The following is a 20,570-nucleotide window of genomic DNA, read 5'->3' on the forward strand; positions in this document are numbered from 1 at the left end:
CCAGCAGGCTACACTTTCGGGAAGTCGATAGCAAGATCATTTCTTAGGAACGTGGCTTGACCAAGAAGAAAGATATTCTGAAATCAATAGTTGAAAATCTCTTAACCAAACAACATTAACCAGATTGCCTTAGTCAAAAGCTCTACTCAGGCACACAGATTCCTATTAGGTTAGTAGCGCCTCGGTACTGAGGGCAGCCAAGACCTGGAGAAAAAACCTCTTTCGTGAGGGACGTGATAGAGCAGAAAAGAAGACCCTCGGAGGAAGCAGAAACAACCTTGGCAGAAGAACTGAACCTTAAAAATCCTTTTTTTAATGTCTATGGGCACAGAAGAAAAAATATTGTACAGTAAAACAGAAACAGGATGCTTTTTTTTTTATATATATACATTTATTTATTTATTTATATTTTATTTTTGGCTGTGTTGGGTCTTCGTTTCTGTGCGAGGGCTTTCTCCAGTTGCGGCGAGCGGGGGCCACTCTTCATCGCAGTGTGCGGGCCTCTCACTATCGCGGCCTCTCTTGTTGCGGAGCACAGGCTCCAGACACGCAGGCTCAGTAGTTGTGGCTCACGGGCTTAGTCGCTCCGCGGCATGTGGGATCTTCCCAGACCAGGGCTCGAACCTGTGTCCCATGCATTGGCAGGCAGATTCTTAACCACTGTGCCACCAGGGAAGCCCCCAGGATGCTGTTTTTAAAGAAAGGAATGTCATGTGAGAAATAAAAAGTTTTGGGGAGTTAAAAATATGATAGAAGATGAAAAACTCAACATATATTTTGGAAGATGATGTTGAGAGACTCTCTCACAAATAGAGTAAAAAGATAAAAGAAACAAGAAATATAGGGGATCGGTTGGCAGGGTTAAGAATAGCAGAGGACAGAGAAAATGGATGGAGGAATTTTTGGAAGAAATATTTCAGTAGAGTTTTCCACATCTGAGGTGTATGCGTTTCCAGATTGAAAAGGCAAGCTCATTATCTATCTCAATGGATCTTTAGAAAAGAAAAAATAAAAGATCTACCATCATGTAATTTCAGAACACACGGGAAAGAGAGAGGATGCTATAAGGTGAGACGGAGGGAGGGAGGGAGGAAGAAAGGAGAGAGAAACCAAACAACATTGTTGATGTAAAGTACGCTTTCTTTTTTAACTGTGTGGGGAAAATTGTGGTAATTTAAAAATTTTAGTAAACATCGTTGGCTTGTATGTTGACCAAACTTACTCATTAGAAGGTCTATGCTGGATGTCGTTTAGTCGGTAGAAACACTGCATCCCATCGGCCAGCATGCTTTCTGATGGGCCACGTGTCTGTTCTGATTGGTTGCCGACTTTTGTTTTCCTTCACGTTGTTTCTTTCCATGGATAACATAAACTCAGCTCGAGTAGAGAGGCTCCCACTAATAGGTCAGAGTTTAGCAGCAGCATTTGGCAATTTATACAGTCAGAACAACCACCCCTCCCACTTTTTTCAGGTGCCAGGGTTTACAGTGGTGATGTGGAAAGCAGAGATAGCAGTGGCTCCTTTCCTGCTCGGGAACTTTACAAATTATTACTCCCCTTTTTTTTCCTCCTCACTTGGTAGTTATATTAAGTCTCTGGGGAAATGAAAAGCCAGTCTTTCAAAATCAGATGGAGAAATTCTGTCCTAATGCACTAACAGCTCTCGCCTCCCTTTCTGAATGATTCCAGACCCTCCGATCCCCTCTGGAGGGTTTGAGATAGAGGCGGCAGGGAATTATACATCTGGTTTATTACCCTTGGGAGACTTGGCCATCAGAGGCTCCCGTGTGAAACAGTCCTATATATGAAAACAAATGAGATTCTGCTTGGTGAAGCTCAGTTGAGCAGTGAAGTGGTGGGACTGAGCAGATGTAGGGCTTGGTGTGCTGAGGGCTTAGTGGAAGCGCCTAAGGAAGGGATGGTAGAAAGACAATGGTCAGATATTTGAATACTTAGCGTGTAGAGGGGGAGTCAAGCCCCCTTTTACGGTCTGACTCCAAAAGGCAGAAGCGGGTCTTACAGGTGGATGTAAACTCAGTGGGCAGCAGAGCGGAGCTAAGAGCATGGCCTCTGGAGTCAGGTAGCCTGGGATGGAGTCCCAGCGTCACTGCTTACCAGCTGCTGACTTTGACCTTGGACCAGTTACTCATGCAATGGCCGTGTTCAAGTGAATTTCATTCAGTGTCTCGATACACAAAAATAACCATGTTATAATGGCTGCCGGTGGTAGTATTCTTTATTTTTAATTGCAAAACCAATGTGACCTCATTAGAGAAAGTTTTCAGAGCTGAAGGAAACACATAACATGAAATATCACAGGTCTTATACAATTTCTAAAATTTGTCTTTATTCTCGATCTTTTTTTTCCCCCTGTGCTAATGAATATTTACACAGTTGTAACCAGCCTTTTTACTTAACATTATAACATAAGAATGTTCCCAGGTTTCACCTTAAGTCTTATCACATTTTTTTTTAAAGCTACCCAGTACTATCTTATAGGCACTCACTGTATTTTAAATTACTGATTACATACTGTTGGACTTTAAATTTCTATCAGTTTTGCAGTGTGGTAGTATTGCTAGTTTTAGCTCTTCCTGTTTTGTTTTGTTTTTTAATCATTTACTTACATTAAGTGGGATTCCTGGATTAAGGAGTATAAATGTTTTTATTACTCTTAACATTTTTTTACTTAAAGAGCAATGCCCTTCCACCTAAATAGTGCGTTTAATATGTGTTTATCTCTTTTTTCTCCTCGGATCCCACTACCCTAGCAGAGGGAAAAGAGCACAGTGCATGTTTGGAAGACCCAAGATAGAGACTGAACTGAACGCGGAAAGCTGCAGCCTGGTGGCGAGACGTGCAGTGAGGCCCAGCCGAGCCAGAAAAAGCAAACGTTGGAAAGAAAAAAGAGGCCACCACAGAACGCGACAGCCTCTTGCGAAGGTACCATAATCTACTTAACCTTTCCCTGACATGCAATGTTGTGATGGTTAATTTTATGCGTCAACTTGACTGGGTCACGAGGTCCCCAGATATTTGGCTAAACATTATTTCTGGGTGTGTCTGTGAGGGTGTTTCCAGAAGAGATTAGCGTTTGACTCAGTAGACTGTGTGAGAGAATAGAAAATAATAGAACATATATATATATATATATATATATATATATATATATATATATATGCATTGGTCTCTGTGCCCTAAACCCTTTAGAGCTCCTAAAACCCTTGTAAGTTGCTAAGTGATGAGAACACTAGGAGCATCTATTATTCCATATTTGTCTTTGATCTTGTCTCTGACACAGGGGCTCCTAAAACTTGTAAATTTCTAAGTCATCAGAGCACGAGGCTTGTCTTCTGTTCTATTGAGGTGACGCTGGGTGCGCTTCTGGATGGGGGCCTGGTCACCAGGAAGTCCAAGCCATGGTTAGAAGCTTGGATTTTCAGTCCTATCCCCGGGCCCGCGCCCCGTCCTCTAGAGAGGGGAGAGGGGCCGGAAATAGAGTTAATAATTGATCATGCTTGTGTGAGGAATCCTCCATAAAAATCCCACTTGTAGGGGATTTGGGAGCTTCCAGGTTGGCAAACACATCCACTCCAGGAGGGAGATGCACCCCAGCCCTACGGGGACAGAGCCCTGTGCCCGGGACCCTCCCGGACCTCGCCCTAGGTGTCTCTTCATCTCGTTGTTCAGCTGTGTCCTTTATGATGCCCTTTGTTAAACTAGTAAATGTAAGTAAGTGTTTCCCCGAGTTCTGTGAGCTGCTCTAGTAAATTCATCGAATCTGAAGAGGGGGTCGTGGGAACCTCCGATTTGTAGCCAATTGGTCAGAAGCCCAGGTGACAAACTGGACTTGTGGTTGACATCTAATGTGTGGTCAGTTGGCATCTGATGTGGGGCGGGGAGCAGTCTTGAAGGACAGAGTCCTTCACCTGTGGGATCGGACGCAATCTCCAGGTAGGTAGTGTCAGAATCGAGTTAAATTGTAGGACACCCTGCTGGGGTTGTGAATTGTTTGGTGGGAGGAAATGCACATCTTTGGTGACCAGAAGTGCTGTGAGTGTCCTGTGTGAGGAGCAGAGGAGACACCCAGGAGGAAGGCTGAGTTTTTTCTAACTCAGGAGGAGGACTGCGTCGTTTTGCTAACGCGCTGAGTAAAGCAGACGGCGCTCCCCAATGTGGGTGGGCATCACCCAGTCTGTTGTGGGCCTGTATTCAGGCTCTGTCCATCTATCCTATTGATTTGGTTTATCTTTTTTTTTTTTTTTTGTATTATAAACAATGTTTCAATGACTACCCCTGAACATGCCAAGAGTGGACTTACTGGGCCGTGCTCTTCAAGGGTTTTCTCAAGGTTCCTGATACACACTGCTGCACACTGAGAGGTGGTGTCAGAATCTTTGAGTGGGCAGTGTTTCACACGAGAGCCCTGGCACCATCAAAACCCTGGCACTCCCCACTCCTCTCCACTTCGGGGTCCTCGGTTCTGCCTGCCCGTGGTGCTTTCCCAGTGCCTCTCATTTTTATCAACCCTCAGATAACCCGCTTTCCTCCCTCCTTCCCCAAGCGTGTTTCATCAGGAGTCCAAACCCAACTCGTAAATGAGCTAGCTATAGGATTTGGGGCCCGTCATTTAAATTCATTGGAATCCGATTCTCTCATTTGCCAAGTGAGAGGATTTTACTACATAATCTCTAAGGTCCTCTCAGTTACAGTTTTATTTATAATATTAAATAATTGAAAATAACCTAAATGTTCAACAACAAGGTTTGGTTAAGTAAGTCATGATATATCCAGATGATAGAATACCAAGCAGTAATTTTTTTAAATGTATTTTTATTATATTGCATGAGAGCAGCTCATGTTCATCATGCTAAGTGACAGCAGCATGACACTGTGCGATTCCAGATTTGTATGTACAAATCTTAATGTATAAAATTAAACAGAAACATACCATAAGACTAACAGCAGTTCTCTATATGATTGTATTATTGGTAATATATAATCATAAAAATGCATTTTCTTTCATTGTGAAAATCAGGTACTGAAGTAGGATCAGCTTAAAGCTCCTTGGCCTCTGTGCAGGTTTTCTTGACCTTTAGGCAGGGTTAGGCCCTTTGTCCTGAGCTCCCACTGTATCTAGAACAAGACTTTGTTACAGCCAACACTACCCTGCATCGTAACTGCCAGCCAACATGTCTGCTTCCTACTGAATTCTGAGACTCCTGACGGCAGAGTTCCTGTCTTGTTTATCGCTATAGCATGGTGCCTGGCACTTAGGACATGCCAGGCACATGTTGACTAAATGTTGAAACAATTTCTGTTGGAACTATAGACCAAAGTAATCAGATTTAATTCTGCGGCTTGGTATTGCCCACTCCTTTTCAGGTTCCACAGTCAGTAACACAAGCATCTCAGATAATATTTTTCCTAAAAGCTTTGTCTACAACTTGGGTAAATTGCCACCGCGAGATGGGTGCTGCTTGGGTGTCTGGGTGGGAAAATTCCTTTGAGGGATATGGAGACATCGGACAGCTCTACCTAGCGGCATCCATCATTTGCACATGCATCTACCTCCCTTACTGTGATTCCTTGCTCACCATGCAACTTCCAAGTTGTAATTTGGCTTCTTGTGGAAATGTCAAAACAGTAAAAGTGCTAGCTGGTCTGGAGGGCATAAGAGACTGTTCCCTCTGGCAGTTGTGTTTCTCATGGTAAATTAATGAATTGGCAAAATTTGGATTCTGATGACCCAATGAGGTGCCGCCACCCTGTGAAGTCCCTTGGCATGCTTTATACCATCTATCTTATCTCCAGCAATAGTGGAGAATCAGAGGGGAGGGCTCATTGTCCGGAATGCTAGGGAAAGGATACCCAGGATGGAAGGGAAGCTGCCGAGGTAAACTTCGGACACAACTGGACAGCTGTGGGCAAACCTTCAGGTTTGGGTACAAGAAAGTTTTGCTATGGATTAATTCTACACGTGACGAGGAGAAGACCAGGACAAACTATGCTATGATCCATTATAGTTACACATTAACGGAAAAGGCACTAAGATGTCCTTAGCCATTTACTTTCTAAATTGTTTTTCCTTGTGTCTGTAACTAATCTAATTGATATTCATGTTTAGTTACTATATGTATATGTCTATATGTATGTATATATATAGTTTTTAATAGAAAAGGCTTTTATTTATTTTTAATTTTTGAATTTTATTTTATTTTTTTACACAGCAGGTTCTTATTAGTTATCTATTTTATACATATCAGTGTATACATGTCAATCCCAATCTCCCAGTTCATCACACCACCACCACCCGCCCCCCCGCCGCTTTCCCCCCTTGGTGTCCATACATTTGTTCTCTACATCTGTGTCTCTATTTCTGCCCTGCAAACCGGTTCATCTGTACCATTTTTCTAGGTTCCACATATAGGCGTTAATATACAATATTTGTTTTTCTCTTTCTGACTTACTTCACTCTGTATGACAGTCTCTAGATCCATCCATGTCTCAACAAATGACCCAACTTCGTTCCTTTTTATGGCTGAGTAATATTCCATTGTATATATGTACCACATCTTCTTTTTTATTTATTTATTTATTTTTAACATCGTTATTGGAGTATAACTGCATTACAATGGTGTGTTAGTTTCTGCTTTATAACAAAGTATATCAGCTATACGTATACATATATCCCCATATCTCCTTCCTCTTGCGTCTCCCTCCCATCCTCCCTATCCCACCCCTCTAGGTGGTCACAAAGCACCGAGCTGATCTCCCTGTGCTATGCGGCTGCTTCCCACTAGCTATCTATTTTACATTTGGCAGTGTATATATGTCCATGCCACTCTCTCACTTCATCCCAGCTTACCCTTCCCCCTCCCCGTGTCCTCAAGTCCATTCTCTAGGTCTGTGTCTTTATTCCTGTCCTGCCCCTAGGTTCTTCAATACCTTTTTTTTTTCTTACATTCCATATATATGTGTTAGCACACAGTATTTGTTTTTCTCTTTCTGACTTCCTTCACTCTGTATGACAGACTCTAGGTCCATCCATCTCACTACAAATAGCTCAATTTCGTTTCTTTTTATGGCTGAGTAATATTCCATTGTATATATGTGCCACATCTTCTTTACCCATTCATCTGTCGATGGGCACTTAGGTTGCTTCCATGTCCTGGCTATTGTAAACAGAGCTGCAGTGAACATTGGGGTGCATGTGTCTTTTTGAATTATGGTTTTCTCAGGGTATATGCCCAGTAGTGGGATTGCTGGGTTGTATGGTAGTTCTATTTTTAGCTTTTTAAGGAAGCTGCATACTGTTCTCCATAGTGGCTGTATCAATTTACATTCCCACCAACAGTGCAAGAGGGTTCCCTTTTCTCCACACCCTCTCCAGCATTTATTGTTTATAGATTTTCTGATGATGCCCATTCTAACTGGTGTGAGGTGATACCTCATTGTAGTTTTGATTTGCATTTCTCTAATAATTAGTGATGTTGAGCAGCTTTTCATGTGCTTCTTGGCCATCTGTATGTCTTCTTTGGAGAAATGTCTATTTAGGTCTTCTGCCCATTTTTGGATTGGGTTGTTTGTTTTTCTAATATTGAGCTGCATGAGCTGATTATATATTTTGGAGATTAATCCTTTGTCGGTTGATTCATTTGCAAATATTTTCTCCCATTCTGAAGGTTGTCTTTTCATCTTGTTTGTAGTTTCCTTTGCTTTGCAAAAGCTTTTAAGTTTCATTAGGTCCCATTTGTTTATTTTTGTTTTTATTTCCATTACTCTAGGAGGTGGATCAAAAAAGATCTTGCTGTGATTTATGTCAAAGAGTGTTCTTCCTATGTTCTCCTGTAAGAGTTTTATAGTGTCCAGTCTTACATTTAGGTCTCTAATCCATTTTGAGTTTATTTTTGTGTATGGTGTTAGGGGGTGTTCTAATTCCATTCTTTTACATGTAGCTGTCCAGTTTTCCCAGCACCACTTATTGAGGAGACTGTCTTTTCTCCATTGTATATCTTTGCCTCCTTTGTCATAGGTTAGTTGACCATATGTGTGTGGGTTTATCTATGGGCTTTCTATCCTGTTCCATTGATCTATATGTCTGTTTTTGTGCCAGTACCATATTGTCTTGATTACAGTAGCTTTGTAGTACAGTCTGAAGTCAGGGAACCTGATTCCTCCAGCTCCATTTTTTCCCCTCAAGACTGCTTTGGCTATTCGGGGTTTTTTGTGTCTCCATACAAATTTTAAGATTTTTTGTTCTAGTTCTGTAAAAAATGCCACTGGTAATTTGATAGGGATTGCATTGAATCTGTAGATTGCTTTGGGTAGTATAGTCATTTTCACCGTATTGATTCTTCCAATCCAAGAACATGGTATATCGCTCCATCTGTTTGTGTCATCTTTGATTTCTTTCATCAGTGTCTTATAGTTTTCTGAGTACAGGTCTTTTACCTCCTTGGGTAGATTTGTTCCAAGGTATTTTATTCTTTTTGTTGCAGTGATGAATGGGATTGTTTCCTTAATTTCTCTTTCTGATCTTTCGTTGTTAGTGTATAGGAATGTGAGAGATCTCTGTACATTAATTTTGTATCCTGCAACTTTACTAAATTCATTGATTAGCTCTAGTAGTTTTCTGGTGGCATCTTTAGGATTCTCTATGTATAGTATCATGTCATCTGCAAACACTGACAGTTTTACTTCTTCTTTTCCAACCTGTATTCCTTTTATTTCTTTTTCTTCTCTGATTGCTGTGGCTAAGACTTCCAAAACAATGTTGAATAATACTGGTGAGAGTGGACATCCTTGTCTTGTTCCTAATCTTAGAGGAAATGCTTTCAGTTTTTCACCATTGGGAATGATGTTTACTGTGGGTTTGCCATATATGGCCTTTATTATGTTGAGTTAGGTTCCCTCTTTGCCCACGTTCTGGAGAGTTTTTATCATAAATAGGTGTTGAATTTTGTCAAAAGCTTTTTCTGCATCTATTGAGATGATCATATGGTTTTTATTCTTCAGTTTGTTAATATGGTGTATCACATTGATTTGTGTATATTGAAGAATTGTTGCATCCCTGGGATAAATCCCACTTGATCATGGTGTATGATCCTTTTAATGTGTTGTTGGGTTCTGTTTGCTAGTACTTTGTTGAGGATTTTTGCATCTACATTCATCATTGATATTGGTCTGTAATTTTCTTTTCTTGTAGTATCTTGGTCTGGTTTGGTATCAGGGTGATGGTGGCCTCATAGAATGAGTTTGGGAGTGTTCCTTCCTCTGCAATTTTTTGGAAGAGTTTGAGAAGGATGGGTGTTAGCTCTTCTCTAAATGTTGGATAGAATTCATCTGTGATGCCATCTGGTCCTGGACTTTTGTTTGTTGGAAGATTTTTAATCACAGTTTCAATTTCATTACTTGTGATTGGCCTGTTCATATTTTCTATTTCGTCCTGGTTCAGTCCTGGAAGTTTGTACTTTTCTAAGAATTTGTCCATTTCTTCCAGGTTGTCCATTTTATTGGCATAGAGTTGCTTGTAGTAGTCTCTTATGATGCTTTGTATTTCTGTGGTGTCCATTGTAACTTCTCCTTTTTCATTTCTAATTTTATTGATTTGAGTCCTCTCCCTCTTTTTCTTGATGAGTCTGGCTAAAGGTTTATCAATTTTTTTTATCTTCTCAAAGAACCATCTTTTAGTTTTATTGATCTTTGCTATTGTTTTCTTTGTTTCTATTTCATTTATTTCTGCTCTGATCTTTATGATGTCTTTCCTTCTACTAAGTTTGGGTTTTGTTTGTTCTTCTTTCTCTAGTTCCTTTAGGTGTAAGGTTAGATGGTTTATTTGAGATTTTTCTTGTTTCTTGAGGTAGGATTGTATTGCTATAAACTTCCCTCTTAGAACTGCCTTTGCTGCATCCCATAGGTTTTGGATCATCATGTTTTCGTTGTAATTTGTCTCTAGGTATTTTTTGATTTCCTCTTTGATTTCTTCAGTGATCTCTTGGTTATTTAGTAACGTATTGTTTAGCCTCCATGTGTTTGTGTTTTTTACGGTTTTTTCACTGTAATTGATTTCTAATCTCATAACGTTGTGGTCGGAAAAGATGCTTGATATGATTTCAATTTTCTTAAATTTACCGAGGCTTGATTTGTGACCCAATATGTGATCTATCCTGGAGAATGTTTGGTGTGCACTTGGGAAGAAAGTGTAATCTGCTGTTTTTGGATGGAATGTCCTATAAATATCAATTAAATCTATCTGCTCTCTTGTGTCATTTAAAGCTTGTGTCCTTATAAATTTTCTGTCTGAATGATATGTCCATTGGTGTAAATGAGGTGTTAAAGTCCCCCACTATTATTGTGTTACTGTCAATTTCCTCTTTTTTAGCTGTTAGCAGTTGCCTTATGTATTGAGGTGCTCCTATGTTGAGTGCATATATAATTATAATTGTTATATCTTCTTCTTGGATTGATTCCTTGATCATTATGTAGTGTCCTTCCTTGTCTCTTGTAACATTCTTTATTTTAAAGTCTATTTTATCTGGTATGAGTATTGCTACTCCAGCTTTCTTTTGATTTGCATTTGCATGGAATATCTTTTTCCATCCCCTCACTTTCAGTCTGTATGTGTCCCTAGGTCTGAAGTGGGTCTCTTTTAGACAGCATATATATGGGTCTTGTTTTTGTATCCATTCAGCGAGACTGTGTCTTTTGGTTGGAGCATTTAATCCATTCACATTTAAGGCAATTATCGATATGTATGTTCCTATTACCATTTTCTTAATTTCTGTTTCCTTTCCCATGTTAGGGAAGTTTTCGACTATAATCTCTTCAAATATTTTCTCTGGTCCTTTCTCTCTCTCTTCTCCTTCTGGGACCGCTATAATGTGAATGTTGTTGCGTTTAATGTTGTACCAGAGGTCTCTTAGGCTGTCTTCATTTCTTTTCATTCTTTTTTCTTTTTTCTGTTCCGCAGCAGTGAATTCCACCATTCTGTCTTCTAGGTCACTTATCCGTTCTTCTGCCTCAGTTATTCTGCTATTGATTCCTTCTAGTGTATTTTTCATTTCGGTTATTGTATTGTTCATCTCTGTTTGTTTGTTCTTTAATTCTTCTAGGTGTTTGTTCCTTAATTCTTCTAGGTCTTTGTTAAACATTTCTTGCATCTTCTCGATCTTTGCTTCCATTCTTTTTCCGAGGTCCTGGATCTGCTTCACTATCATTATTCTGAATTCTTTTTCTGGAAAGTTGCCTACCTCCACTTCATTTAGTTGTTTTTCTGGGGTTTTATCTTGTTGCTTCATCTGGTACAAAGTCCCCTGCATTTTCATCTTGTCTATCTTTCTGTGAATGTGGTTTTTGTTCCACAGGCTGCCGAATTGTAGTTCTTCTTGCTTCTGCTGTCTGCCCTCTGGTGGATGAGGCTGTCTAAGAGGCTTCTGCAAGCTTCCTGATGGGAGGCACTGGTGATGGGTAGAGCTGGGTGTTGCTCTGATGGGCAGAGCTCAGTAAAACTTTAATCTGCTTGTCTTCTGATGAGTGGGGCTGGGTTCCCTCCCTGTTGGTTGTTTGGTCTGAGGCGACCCAGCACTGGAGCCTACCCGGCTCTTTTGTGGGGCTAATGGTGGACTCCGGGTGCGCTCATCGTGCTTCTGTGTCTTTGCGCCCCCTATTATTCTGCCTGGAATGCTTCCCCCTGCCTCTTTGGAAATTTTGTTTGCATCCTTCAAAACCAAGATAATCCATCATGTCAGCAAGCATAGTTTCTTGCTCCCTCCTTTGGGTTTTCACAGTCCTTTAAACAAACCTATTCTCTAGCAATTACCCTCGGTATTATAAATACCTGTTTGCGCATGTTCATTTCTTACTAGACTATGAACTTCTTGAGAGCAGAGGCCTGCCATTCATCTCTGCTGAGCCAGTGCTTAGCTCAGAGTCTGACTCATCATAGATCCTTAATTCAAGTTTATTGAATTTATTAATTAAGCCATAACCAAGGCATCACCATCCATTTAATTGCAAATGAAGTCACAAAGATGGAATTAACAGCCTCATTTTTATCAGCCTCCTGATAAAGAGATGACAAACACTGAGTGCTTCTCACAATGCCAGCTCATGTAGAGCACAGAAAAGCATCCAAAGGCATTGGCCCTGGCCTTGAGTAGATTATAATAGAGTGGGAAAGATAAGACTTCCATTCATAAAACAAATGGAGGACAACATTAAGAACGTTGGAAAGCCATGTTGGTTGTAGCAGGCATCTGAACTGCTGGGGCTTGAGGCCAGAAGGAATGCGAGCAAGTCCTCCCTCACAGCCTGCCGTCCTTCCTAGTAGCACGGTTGGCAGGTAGGGTCACTTGGAGTCTAGTGAGGGAGGCGGGAGGGAGACATTGCAATGAGTGTGCTCAGAAAAGCTTTCCATATGAAGCTAGATTAAACGTACTATTGAGGAATATGTGGTTTGGGGATTGGTAAAGAAGAGGGTTGGGAGAAAAGCATTTGAGAAGGTGAAACGAGGTGGGAAAATGCTGGATATTGGAGTTTAGAGGCACAGGCAGTCTGAATCAGATCTTTAGGCACCACAGTTGTTTGAAGAATTCCGTTGTGCCGTGTAGCCAGAGATAGCAATAAAAACAATAAAATCTGTTCTTCTCTTTTGCTTTACCGTCTACACAACGTTTATGGATCCTTGAAATAGTCATTGGGTCCTTATGACAGTCCTATCTGGTGTGCTGGGTGCTTAGAGGTTGAGTCTTCCTTGACCTCATCACACCACACCCCATCTTAGGCTAAGACAGAAACCCTCCTCCATGCTCCAGAGGGCCCCTGAGCTTCCCTCTGACATGGCATGTTCACATGCTATGTTTATTGGTTTATTCCTGGGGAAAACAGGCACCATGTCTTATCTGTGCCCAGTACCTGGAATAAAATAGGAGTTTGGCGAATGTTTGCTGCATGAGTGATTGAATGCATGGATGTAATACAATGCATGGCAATCCTACTTGCTATTATGTTATTTCTATCAAGTGTCTCATTCTCCACCTGAGTTCACAAGCTACTCAACAAGTCCCCAGCAGTAAACCCAAAGATCACACCCCATCTCAGAATCTCCAGCCTGCCAAACATTGAATGGACAGAGTTGCCCAAGGATCAGCTGGAGCTTTCCCTCCTCCAGGCGTGGAGTTACTATAGGCTGAATAATAAAGATAACAGAGCTTTGAGCCTGGCATAGCATGCCTGCTAGAGCACAGAAACAGACATGACCCAGCAGCCCCAGGCTCTGCTGATAACAAAGGCTTTCTGAGCAATGGTCCTTCAAAGCAACAAATCAAGACAGACAGCCTGCCAAAAACCTGCTGACCCAGCAGACTCAGAATCCCTTACCTGCCGAGAAACAGCCCTCCCAGCCCATCCATCACTTAGACAACTCAAATTAGATGGTGAGAACATCAAAGAAGCAGAGTATGCCTTTGTGGCGGTAGGAAAGCTCCTGGGCAACCTTGCCCCACATACTCCCCTCCCTGCCTCTCAGGGAGCCTGAGGAATAAATACCTTCGTCTGCCTGTCAGATTTCTACCCATCCTCCAAGGCCCAGCTCCAATGCCACCTCCTCTGTGATGCCTTCACCCATCTCAGAACAGCATATTGTTAGGTCAAGAGTAGGTTTTGATGTTGTTCAGGGCAAGAGTCTCTGCACTGCCCATATTCTCATCTTCTGATCCATCACCTCTTCCCCTAAAGAGGTACATATAAGGGGAAGTTCTTTGGGGAACAAAGAACCCCTCTGTACCCAACACCCCAATGCAGAGCTCTCTGAAAGAGCAGAATTGAATGATAAAACTTGAAACTCAGATTGGGCTTCCATCTCCTCCCAGAGCCAGCACCCTAGTCCTGGGGTCTTAGTGCCTCTCAACATGGCAAGGATGAGTGCTCAGGTGTGTGGGAGGGAGGAGACTTTGTCAGTCTCAGGCAGGCTCCGAGTTCACTCATCAATCCTGCCACATGGGAGGGGCGGGCAGGAGAGGGGAGAGATTGATTGATTGATTATTGCTTATTCTTTTCAAATCGGTTGACCCCACTCACGTATAAATATGGCTTGGTTAATGGCTTGGACTGTGATCAATCATAATGGCAAAGGGTGGTGGGGGGCGGGGGGCACCTTCCTTTCAGATGTGACTTTAACTCCAACCACTGATCACACATCCATGGAAGCAGATTTTTAAAGTGACTCTTCAGCACTCAACATCCATGTTCTGAGTTGAATCCACAAATGCCTCATGAACCATCTAAGAGGAGGGAGAATGTGCAATCTCTTCATCCTGTCCTTGACCAGAGCATTTAAGACAATTTATCCTATTTCATGTGCTTCAGCGTACAAAGAACAGGTTCTGCTGCTATAATAGAAATTCTTGATTTGGGGGCAGGGCAGTCTAAGACGGTTAAACAGCAGGTGTGCCCCACCTCCAATAATATTTCCCTGCCTCTACAGTTACAGGCATGCCCCACCCCCAGCAGTCTCCTACAGCCTTGCTAAAGCCAGTGAGTGACCAGACAGGGGATGCCCCTTGATCACCTGGCCCTGTTGGCCAGAGGGGCTTGCATTCCTGGGCCTCCTGGGGCTATAACAATTGGAAAAACTGTACTGGGCAGACTGCCACACACTGGGCACTGCACAAACAGCAGACAGAAGCACAACTCCAGTCTGCTTGTGAAAAAAGTCTATTTACTTGTCCTGGAGCTTCAACCTGAGAAAGTAAAATTATCTATAACTACAATAATTAGTTAAGGGATACACAAAATAAAAAGATGTAAAATATCACATCAAAAACGTAAAGCATGGGAAGAGGGACTAAAAATATAGAGTTTTTAAGATGTGTTCAAACCTAAGTTATCAACTTGAAATAGACTGGTGTATGTATAGGCTGTTATGTGTGAACCTCATGGTAACCACAAAACAAAAACCTATAGTAGATACAAAAAAAAGATAACGAGAAAGGAATCTAAAGATAACACTAAAGAAAGTCATCAAACCACAAGGGAAGAAAGCAAGAGAAAACGAAAAGAACAGAGAAGAACTAGAAAAACAACCAGAAAACAACACAGTAGCAATAAGTATATACCTATCAATAATTACTTTAAATGTAAATGGACTAAATTCTCCAATCAAAAGACATAGAGTGGTTGAATGGATTAAGAAAAACAAACAAACAAGATTCATCTATACGTTGCCTACAAGAGACCAACTTCAGAGGTAAGAACACACACAGACTGAAAGCAAAGGGATGGAAAAAGGTATTCTCTGCAAATGGAACATAAAGAAAAGAGAACTCTCCTACACTGTTGGTGGGACTGTAAATTGGTGCAGCCACTATGGAAAACAGTATATGGAAGTTCCTCAAAAAATTAAGAATAGAACTATCATGTGATCCAGCTCTTCCACTTCTGGGTGTTACCTGAAAAATATAAAAACAGTAATTCAAAAAGATAAACACACCCCTATGTTCATTGCAGCATTATTTACAATAGGCAAGTTATGGAAATAACCTAATTATCCTTTGGTGGATGAATGGATAAAGAAGATGTGGTATGAAATCCTGCCATTTACAACAACATGGATGGACCTTGAGGGTATTATGCTAAGTGAAACAAATCAGACAAAGAAAGACAGATACCATATGATTTCACTTGTATGTAGAATCTAAAAAAATTGAAACAACCAGACAAAACAAAATTCATAGATATAGAGAACAGATTATTGGGTAGAGAACAGACTGTTGGTTACCAGAGGAGAAGGGGGTTGGGGGGGGCAGAAATGGGTGAAGGGGGTCAGTTTATGGTAATGAATGGTAACTAGACTTATGGGGATCACTACATAAAGTGGGGATCACTTTGTAGCATATATAAATATCAAATTATTATGTTGAACACCTGAAACTAATATAATGTTATATACCAATTTTTACCTCAGATAACTATTTTGACAGGCTGTAGTATCTCCTCAGATACTTTAGTTGAGAAAGAATGGAGACCAAGGTTTTGCATCCATTGGGTTGGCTGGGTCTTCTGGCATTGGTGAGGGAGAGGTTAACTGTGATGTGGCAGCCAGGGCCTCTTAGCCATGGGTTGCCATAGAGACAATCCTGTGATACTCAGTACTATAGGCAACTGTACCAGGCAGCCTCTCCTTGCTCAGCCTATAGCAGGCACGATGCTGGAGATGGCCACCCTGGTCTTTTCTTTTCCCATTTAGAGACCTCAGAAACTGCTGCCCTGAGGATCCATGTGAAAGAACTTCTACACTTCTGGTACATTTTCCTGCTCTTTTGCCCTTTTTCTGGGAAACAAGCAAAGCAAAACAAAACAAGAGCTCTGTTTTAGAAAAAAAAACTCAGAGGGGACCTGCAGTTGGTGAGCTGCACAGAGAAGCATTGCCCAGACTGGGGTTAGACAGGGCCCATCTCTATTCTGAGATCTTTCTTCCTTGTCAGATGATCATTTATCCAAACCTTCCCGGACTCAGAGGTGGACCCCTGACCTGGCTGTCTTGCCAGCTGTCAGAGCACGCCATTAAAATGCTCTTCCTAATTCTAACGAAAACAAAGATAATATGTTCTAACACAATGCTAAACACTTTAAATACTTTACCTCCATTTTATAGATGAGAAAATTGGGATACAGAACGTCCAATGACACGCGTAAGGTCATACAGCTGGTTGACTCCAAAGTTCATGCAGTAGCTACTCTGCTGTTCTGTCTCTGACGCTTGGCTGAAACTAACCTCCCCTGTGACTTCTCCTCATTGGCCCTTATTCATTCTCCGGAGCAATAGAGGATGAATTTCCTTCTGTTTCACAGCTTTGTCCCTTGGAGAAAACGTGCATGATAGCCTTCAGTGAACTGAAAGCTCTGTGGGCAATTGCGAGAAACGGTTATGCTCAGAAGGCAGCATTTTGCCTCTCCTTGTTCCCTTCTTCTCCACGATAAACATCACTGTTTACCCTTAAAATGTATAGTAAGAGTTCCTGCTCATTATTCCCAACAAATGCATTGATCTCAGAGTCTTTCCAGAAAAAGGCAGACAACCCTTGATTGCTGCCCCTCCAGACACCCCCTCCACTACCCAGCATCAGGCCAGCAGGGCTGACATCTGTCCCTCACCACACCATCAGCTTACACACTGTCTGGCAGCCACTGAGGGAGGAACAACCTAGGAGGCGCACTCGGTCCCTTGGTCCCAAGAGTGGTGTCAGTAACAACAGGTCATCTGTCTTCAAGCAGACTTTGGGAAGACAATTTGGTGACAGTTTAGTGACAGACAGGACACACCTTTGGGTATTGACTAATTGTCAGGCATGGGTTGAATTCCGCAGAAACTCACCTCTCCTTCTGCACTGTGCCCTCAAAGAACAAACCTACAATCAAAGGATGACGGTGACTTTTCTCATCCCATTGGATCATGTTGTAGGTAAGGAAACTGAGACCCAGAAAGATGAGACTATGTTACCCAACAGAGGCAGCACCAGGAACCAAATGCAGGTCTGTCTGAATCCAAAGTCTACCTTCTTAACCACCACGCCATAAGGCATACTGGTCATCCCCGTCTCTGGCATGGATCAGCACCCTGACTCTGGGAAATCTCTAAATCTCTAAATTGTAAAGTACCATATAGAATTGGTGTGAGTGCTACATGGGATATAATTCGTTATGTTCCTAGCACAGTGCCAAGCATGGAGTAGCTTCTCCGTCAGAGGTACCCAGTGTCGTCAGCAGGGGCTGGGACCCATGTCTCTCTCGTTTCCCTGGTAGGGCCTCTGTACATCTGCCTCACTGGTGCTCCTTATCACAGCAGGGGCAGGGATGGCACTGTTCGGGGCGGAGAACAAGGCAACAGCCAAAGCTTGGCCCTCAGTGAGCTTGCAGGTCAGCAGAAGACAAAGGGGCAACACCCATCTTCTGCATCTTCTCTGTAGAATTTGATGCAGCTGGGTGATCCCTCCTTCCTGAAGGCCCTTACTCTTGTGGCTCCTGAGAGAGCACTGTCCCTCTTTTTCCTCCCTACCCAGCCATGAACTCTTTTGCTGACTCTTCATTCTTCCCTAGATCTCTTCATGTTGGGGCCCTCAGGGCTCTTCCCTCTCATCTCCAAAGAGACCTTATCCTAGGTGACGTCATCAGGTCTCATGGTGCTAAATACCAAGTGGACGCTGATACCCTGAGCTTTTCCTCTTCAGCCTGAACCCCTTGCTCAGCTCCGAGCTCCAACATCCAACAAACTGCATGATGTTTTCAATCTGATATTTCCTGGGCTTCTTAAATTTCCCAAACCGAACTGTGATTCCCCATGCCAAACCGATTTCTCTCCCCCACCCCCATCGCTCTTACCTTTGGTTCCCACAATTGATTCATTCATTGTGTGCGTACTGAGTGTCATCATTATTCCAAGCGTTATATTCTAAGCAGCAGAGAACAAGATAAAGTAAAAATGACTAAGTCCCTTTTTTCATACAGCATATAGTTTAGTAGGAGAGCCAGAAAAGAACCAGTAATTCATTTAATAAATAACATACTGTACTTTTAGGGACCAGTACTTGCCCCTCCCTCTATATCCCAAGTTGCTGAGGCCAAAGTGTTTAAAGTCATTCTTGACTCCTGCCTTTCCCTTACCTTCTCTCTCTCTCTCTCTGTTTTTGTTTGTTTGTTTGTTTGTTTTTGGCTATGCAGCTTGTGGTATCTTAGTTCCCTGACCAGGGATTGAACTCGGGCCCTCGGCAGTGAAAGCACCGAGTCCTAACCACTAGACGACCAGGGAATTCCCTCCTTTACCTTCTCTGTTCAATCTACTGGTGCGTCCTATCAGCTCTACCCCCAAAATACTTCTATTTTGAATAGAGTTCTTAGCGGTGAGGTGTTGATAATGGATAGGATAAGGAATGATCACAGAACAGGCCATATGCTATGTCTGGAGAAAAAAAAGGAATAAGATGAAAAAAAAAATATTCCTCCATTCTTTAGAGAAACACAGGGAACACACTCACTTTTGTTTGCAGGGCAATTCATGTTCTTGCTGCCCTTGGGTTTTGTATTTCTCCAGGACTCCATTCTTTGTGGTGGGGCTCCTATGATTCCTTATCTTGCTGAAGTGGGGTGGTGGTACTTGTCTTGCCATTGTATTCACGCCAAGAAAGATCTCAGATTGTTCTATGAAGCCTGACAGAGGCACAGGTGCAGGGGGATACCATTCCATGCCCCACCGTCTTCACTGGTATATCTCTGCCCCATCCCGTGAGTCAGACCCTTAGAAGGGTCTTGCAATGTTCAAAGGAGGGCTTTCCTCGTGGGCTAAGCTAGATGGAACCCAAAAATAAAAATAGCAGGCATAGCAGGTGTCACTTCTGCAGGGTGGTCATCCAATGATCTGTTGGACACTGCTGGACATAGAAATGGGGGGCAGGAGTGGCGTTTCTCCATTGTCCTCACGCAAATGGAGACTGGGGGTCTGCAGGGTCTCACCTGGCGCCCACGTTGTTCCTGAGTCCTGGCAGTTTTCAGAGCTTTCTCTACGACGTGGGGTGAGCGTTGGGAAGATCCTCACATCGACTCCTTAACCTTTCTGCCTGGTCCCATTGGGTCTCATCCAGACTCTACTTCTCTCGTTTTCCTTTCGCAGCCTGGCATTGAGGGTGAATGGAGAAGAGCCTTGCTTTCCCAGTCTGTACAAAATCTGTCGCTGGAGTCCCACAGTTCCCCCCTTCCTCCTGAGACCTCATGTTCCAAAGCTCAACAGCAAGACTTACCCACTTTGTCAGTCTCCTGAGGCAACTCTGTAGAATGTCTAGCTGGCCGAATGATGAAATAAGTATGAGAAAAACACATCAAAATAGCACATCAGAATCTCTCCACAATGATTGTTGTCATGGAGGAAGGTCCAAAATGGTGAGGCATGCTGCGTCTATAAATATAAGACTCGTGGAGTTTATAAAGAGTGTGCTAGTCTCCCTTAATCTCCTCATCAGTGCTGTGAATTAGTTACAGTTAATATAGGCAGATGATAGATAAAGAGCTAGTGCTTAAATGCAGGTTTTCTGCTTAAGTTTAGTGCATTATTCAATCCCAGGTGAAAATCCAGGTGAGAAATGATCACTACCAGTTCTAATAGATCTCTAGTCTGGGCCATCTGAATTTCCCTCAAATAGCCAACTGAAGGCATTTCTCCCTCCCTCCCAGATGTGGACAGTTCATCAGGGGAGTCAAAGGCTTACTGCCCTTACTCATTGCCCCGAGTGAGCCCTGGCCTGTTGTTTTCTACCATTCTCTGGAGAGAGAGGTGTGATTTGAAGTCAAGACAGGAAGATGGGTCTTTAGAAAGTGGCGGGGAAGAGCAAGCAGGCTTCCAGGCGACCTTGATGGGGGTGGGAACGAGTTGCACACTTGAGCTTCAAAGAGCAGAAAACAAATGTGAGGTGTTCAAAGCATGAGCAGCATGAAGGGCTTGGTGCCGATGCTTCTTCTAATTTGTTTTTAATTAGACGTTGTTCAAGGGGGTGGGGGGACCCTGAAATGCGTCTATGAGGATC

General features: G+C 42.5%; 1 protein-coding gene across 1 annotated transcript in view; it reads left to right on the forward strand.

The window, feature by feature from the left end:
• The window catches only part of ADPRM (ADP-ribose/CDP-alcohol diphosphatase, manganese dependent), a 380,897-nt gene that overhangs the window by 210,502 nt on the left and 149,825 nt on the right, over positions 1 to 20,570 (forward strand). The window contains exon 6 of the mRNA XM_036836895.1: positions 2,772 to 2,943. Within this exon, the coding sequence (XP_036692790.1) occupies positions 2,772 to 2,943 (172 nt within the window). The remainder of the gene's footprint in view (positions 1 to 2,771; positions 2,944 to 20,570) is intronic.

The sequence above is a fragment of the Balaenoptera musculus genome, chromosome 20, assembly GCF_009873245.2.
Source record: "Balaenoptera musculus isolate JJ_BM4_2016_0621 chromosome 20, mBalMus1.pri.v3, whole genome shotgun sequence".
Taxonomy (NCBI): Eukaryota; Metazoa; Chordata; class Mammalia; order Artiodactyla; family Balaenopteridae; genus Balaenoptera; species Balaenoptera musculus.